The sequence below is a fragment of the Ipomoea triloba genome, chromosome 16 (assembly GCF_003576645.1).
Source record: "Ipomoea triloba cultivar NCNSP0323 chromosome 16, ASM357664v1".
NCBI classification, from domain to species: Eukaryota; Viridiplantae; Streptophyta; class Magnoliopsida; order Solanales; family Convolvulaceae; genus Ipomoea; species Ipomoea triloba.
The window spans coordinates 15,590,985-15,595,785 of record NC_044931.1 but is presented as its reverse complement, the minus strand read 5'-3'; the positions used below and the strand labels follow the sequence as shown (position 1 = coordinate 15,595,785).

The 4,801-nt window shown below is 36.2% G+C and overlaps 1 protein-coding gene across 1 annotated transcript; it reads right to left on the bottom strand.

The window, feature by feature from the left end:
• Positions 1 to 263: 263 nt before the first annotated feature.
• Positions 264 to 1,729, bottom strand: LOC116007969 (putative inactive methylesterase 20). Its single transcript, XM_031248626.1, has 2 exons — positions 1,252 to 1,729; positions 264 to 516 (listed from the first exon to the last, which is right to left on the bottom strand). The coding sequence occupies exons 1-2, from the start codon at positions 1,618 to 1,620 to the stop codon at positions 349 to 351; spliced, it is 537 nt and encodes a 178-aa protein (XP_031104486.1). The 5' UTR covers positions 1,621 to 1,729; the 3' UTR covers positions 264 to 348.
• Positions 1,730 to 4,801: the final 3,072 nt, after the last annotated feature.

Sequence of the window (4,801 nt, the reverse complement as noted above, 5' to 3'; positions counted from 1 at the left end):
AAAAAAAAAAAAAAAATTAAAAAAATCACTAAAACTCATGAATGATATCATGTCAAATTTATACATGTCACGTGTAATTAATCATACAGACTTTAAAGATAAATTACTATAATAATTCCTCGACTATATAATGATTATCACCATTTTGATTATTGATTTTAAATTTAGTACAATAATATCATGAGCATCAAATTTGTCTATATTTTAAACAAATACCCTATTAGTTGAAATTAAAAGTTGAGATGGAAAGAGGCAAAATAAAATAGCGAAATTAACCAGACTTGACTTTGTAATGACAGAGCATTCTAAAATTGTAATTAATACTGAGTAGGTTTATCTCATTCAGTTTCAGCTAAAGAACTCAGTCAGATCACTAACCTCTGGTGGAGAGAGCTGATACAACATCTTTTGTAGCATCTCATGACCAAAGAGGATGGAGACCGGGTGGCGTTCCTTTTCTTCTCCCTCTTTGTACTCGATTTTTGTGTCCATGTAAGATTCCAGTTGTCGATTGAACTGTATATGACTTTGATCACCACTAATTTGTTCTTGCAAGTATGAAATAAATAGAGAAGAAGATATAGTTTGTCTGTGTTGGGTGGAGCGTTGGAGGCCTTACACGACCAAGTCTAGCATCTAGTGGTTATATTATTGTTGAACGATTAAGTCCAACATCCTGTCTATTGAAAATATGACAGGTGATGGATCTCTGCACGATTAATATTTTCTCTCTGGTTGTTATATCCTACTTAAAATTGATAAGTAAGTGAATATTAACAATTTAACCATATCCGTCCATTGTAGGCCAAAACTCCACGTCTCAAATTAAACATGGACTAAACTCAACTGACGTACAACGAGTATAAAGAAAATAAGAGTTAATACCATCTGGGGTCCTCCGAGTATAGTGGTTCTTCCACGTTTAGTCCTAAACTTTCAAGTTAACCAGCCGTTATTTTCAATTTTCAAATTTTAACTAACTGAGGTCCTTCAACTTTCAAATTTTAAATAATTGTGGTACTTTCAGAAGAACCACAACGGGTTAAAGCTTGAAAGTTGAAGGACTACGACTAATTAAAATTTAAAGATTGAACGATCACGAGTAATTAATTTGAAAATTTAGAACTAAACCGCATAAAACCACCACCAGATGTCATAAAATAAAATTAGGCCTTCTATACTATAACTTTTGAAGTAACAATAAGCATTTGAGTGTAACAAAGTGGTATAAGGTCACGTGTTGGAGAATACCTCTTGTTTGACGGCATGATGGCTTAGATGAGGGCCATACATGAAAGCAGCAACAAACACCGCAACAGATATGTTGTGAGGAAAAGCCTCCATGGCAAGTGAAATGTTGATCCCACCTTTGCTATGGCCTACGAGAACCACCTTCTCATCCGCCGGCAACGCAGCCATGAATTCCATCAAGGGTTGGTTGTATTCCGCCATGGAACGCACTTCCTCCGCGCGTTTGGGATGAATTCCCGAGGCGGCCATGTCAAGGGCGCTAACTTTGTGGCCCTCCGCTCTAAGCAGCGCCGCCACCTTGTACCAGCACCACGCGCCGTGGCAAGCTCCGTGAACCAGCACAAAGTGCTTCTTTCTCTCATCCATCATCCACCACTCGATCTCCACCGCTTCAGCAATGAAGAGATTAAGAGCCCAAAGCTTTACTATTAGTGCTGAATTGAAAAGTGTTGGTTTTCAGTCTTGACAAATCAGTCCCCATCTACACATTGTTTTCACCGCTGTGGCGAGTGCGCACTTGTGGCTAAAATTTGTCAAATCCACTAAAAACAAATTTTGTAACATTAGCTGCCAACTAGCATAACAGAATGGGAATTAAGGCATGGGCACCCAGAATTTAATTTGTTGGCCTAATTCGGAAATATTATCTTGCAAATGTGGGTGGGGCTCCCAACATGCTAGTCCAATTCACTAAACACCAACTTTCTCATGGTAGTAATATGGGAAAATCATGGTTTTAGCCTTCAATTATTTTACAACTGTCAATTTAATCTCTATTTTTCAATTTGAACGAATTTGATAGCATTAATTGATCTGGCATGTATGCCAATCGACTGTATGTATAAATATAGGAAGAAGATAGGAGAATAGCCTTGAATGCTGATTTGATTGTTCTTCCTTGTTAGATTGGCTTGGATTAGCCTTCATAAAAGATTGAAGGAGCAGAAGAGAAGAAAATGAGGATATTCTTGCTATCGATTGTCTGTATTGAATGGCTCTCCCACTATGGTGCTGAAGGGTTAGGACCCTTATACAGGAATAGGTCTGGACCCTTGAAGAATAAAATATTTCGTAAAGGTCATTCGACTCTGACCTGAGCAGATGCGCGAAAAGTATAGGGAGATATACCCGGAGTCCCGCAGAATAATCCCGATCCTAATTGTTTTAAATTTTCTCAATTAAATTCCTCTGGCACTATTCCGTCACTCAGTCGTTAGTTGCCTTTATTTGAATGCACACTTCTCGGACATAATCGAGATGTGCCAGAAGCACCTCTCGGCAGTTTGACCAAGAAGTAAACATACCTTCCAGTCACAAGCGAGAGTCTACTTTTTGGCCTAGCCGTACTTCTCGTTTGCCCTTATTTCAAATTGTTAAGTTCTCTTATTTGAGTGCGCACTTCCTAGATGTGATCGAAGCTAGAATGACCTCTTGCCATGTGACCGAGAAGTAAACACACAATCTGGTCACATGCGAGAATCTACTTTTTGGCCTAGCCGAGAAGTAAGTTTACGTACTTATCGGGAACTCAAATAAGGGCAACTAATCAGTGACATAATAGTGCCAAATAGATTTAATTGGCAAAATTTAAAATTATTTGAAGATTAAATTCGTTCAAATTAAAAGGTAGGGACCAAATTGACAATTGCAAAATAATTAAGGAACCAAAACAATGATTTTTCTCTCGTAATAAAAGATGTCATCTCGGCAACTTGGGATTTAAGAAATTCTGCGGTCTTCAATTCCTGTCGCATTCCAAATGCGATAGAAGTGCAGAAGGTGGTGCTCCATGCATTTGCTGGTTTAGCTGTAGATGGAGGGACAATTGGAACATCAGGTACTATATATAGGTGTAGTGTCCACAACATGCGAAGGGTTAAATAATCTTCTATTAACCTTACAAGTTGGAGTTGGGTTGTTATGCCGTGGACCCAGGTCCACCTTGCAAGGTGGACCTGGGTCTACATTCACATACACTATACTCTACATTCACAATTTGTAAACTCCACATTCACACATTACAGGATTATATGTTTAGTAACTATACTCTACATTCACATACACTATACTCTACATTCACACATTCAAAACTCTATATTCACAGGTCTTATACTCTACATTCACAACTTGAGAACTCCACATTCACACATTACAGGGCTACAAGTTGCTAGAACTTCTTAACTCTATTACAGATTCACACATGCATAACTCTACATTCACGATTTCTATACTCCATATTCACAATTTGAAACCTCCACATTCACACATTTATGGGCAACTCTACATTCACACAATCATAAATCTACATTCACGATTTCTATACTCTGCATTCACACTTTGAAACCTCTACATTCACACATTTTTGGACAATTCTATATTCAGCAATATGTTTACTAAAAAAAAAAAAGACAAAAACGACGTAGTTTTGGACCCAGATCCACCTTGCAAGGTGGACCCTGGGTCCAGCATATATCTCCAACTAATCAAAAGCATAATTCTCAAATCCTATGAACACAACACTCCATAAATTAGACTAGACATACATAATTTTACCTTTGCGTCCCTTGATTCGAAGTATTACATCACTTGATAGACTATCGATATTTGGTCCAAGAGTGTTGTATAAGATTTTTAGCAAGGTTGATAGCACTAATATTGTCCGAGTGTTGGGTATGCGTTTTTGTTCAATAACATAGTCCGACAAACTTAACATTATAAAAAATTGAATTAAAAGTAACTTCAGTTAAACCTCGTTAACCGAATCAGACACATAAAATGGGGCGGAGGAAGTATTTAATAATCCGTTTTAAAGTGTTATTATTTTGGTTCTGTGTGGATAGGTATACAAGCAAACTTAGGGGTATCATCAAGACCAAATCCTTTAACTAGACTTTTTTTTTATTTGGACTGGGCTTTTTTTTTTATTTGGACTAGGTTATGAATAACCCATTTAGGATTGTTTGATTTGTAGAACCAAGAAACATAAAATGGGGCGGAGGGAGTATTTAATAATTCGTTTTAAAGTGTGATTCTTTTGGTTATGTGTGGATAGGTATACAAGCAAACTTAGGGGTATCATCAAGACCAAATCCTTTAACTAGCACTACAAGAAAACTGCACATAGACAACGGTTAAAAACCGTTGTCTTTGAGACAAAATTTCTGTTGTTGAAACCGGTGTTGTTAAAAGTTACGCACATAGACAACGGTTTTTAACCGTTGTCTTTTCTAGAAAAGACAACAATTTTTTAATCGTTGTCTATTGAGTGTTGTTGAAACCGATGTTGTTAAAAACTAAATATATTAATAGAATATTAGTATAATAGTATATTAATAGAAAATTTTATGTTATTTAAATTTAAAGTTTTATTACATTTTATCTTAATTTATTGGAGAACTTGTAAAAAAAATAAAGTTAGGCATTTTGAATTCGAATATTCGAGTCAAATCGAATATATTTGAATAATGTAGCCGAATCGAATACGAATAAAATTTTAGATTCGAATATTTATCGAATACGAATTCGAATAGTTCTCAAAATAGTCGAATTC

Bases quoted from the DNA above. Each gene is read 5' to 3' on its own strand.
- LOC116007969 (XM_031248626.1), bottom strand. From the start codon at position 1,620: ATGATGGATGAGAGAAAGAAGCACTTTGTGCTGGTTCACGGAGCTTGC. The intron at 517-1,251 runs GTATTCTCCAAC...AGTCATATACAG, and splicing joins ATCATGCCGTCAAACAAGAG to TTCAATCGACAACTGGAATC.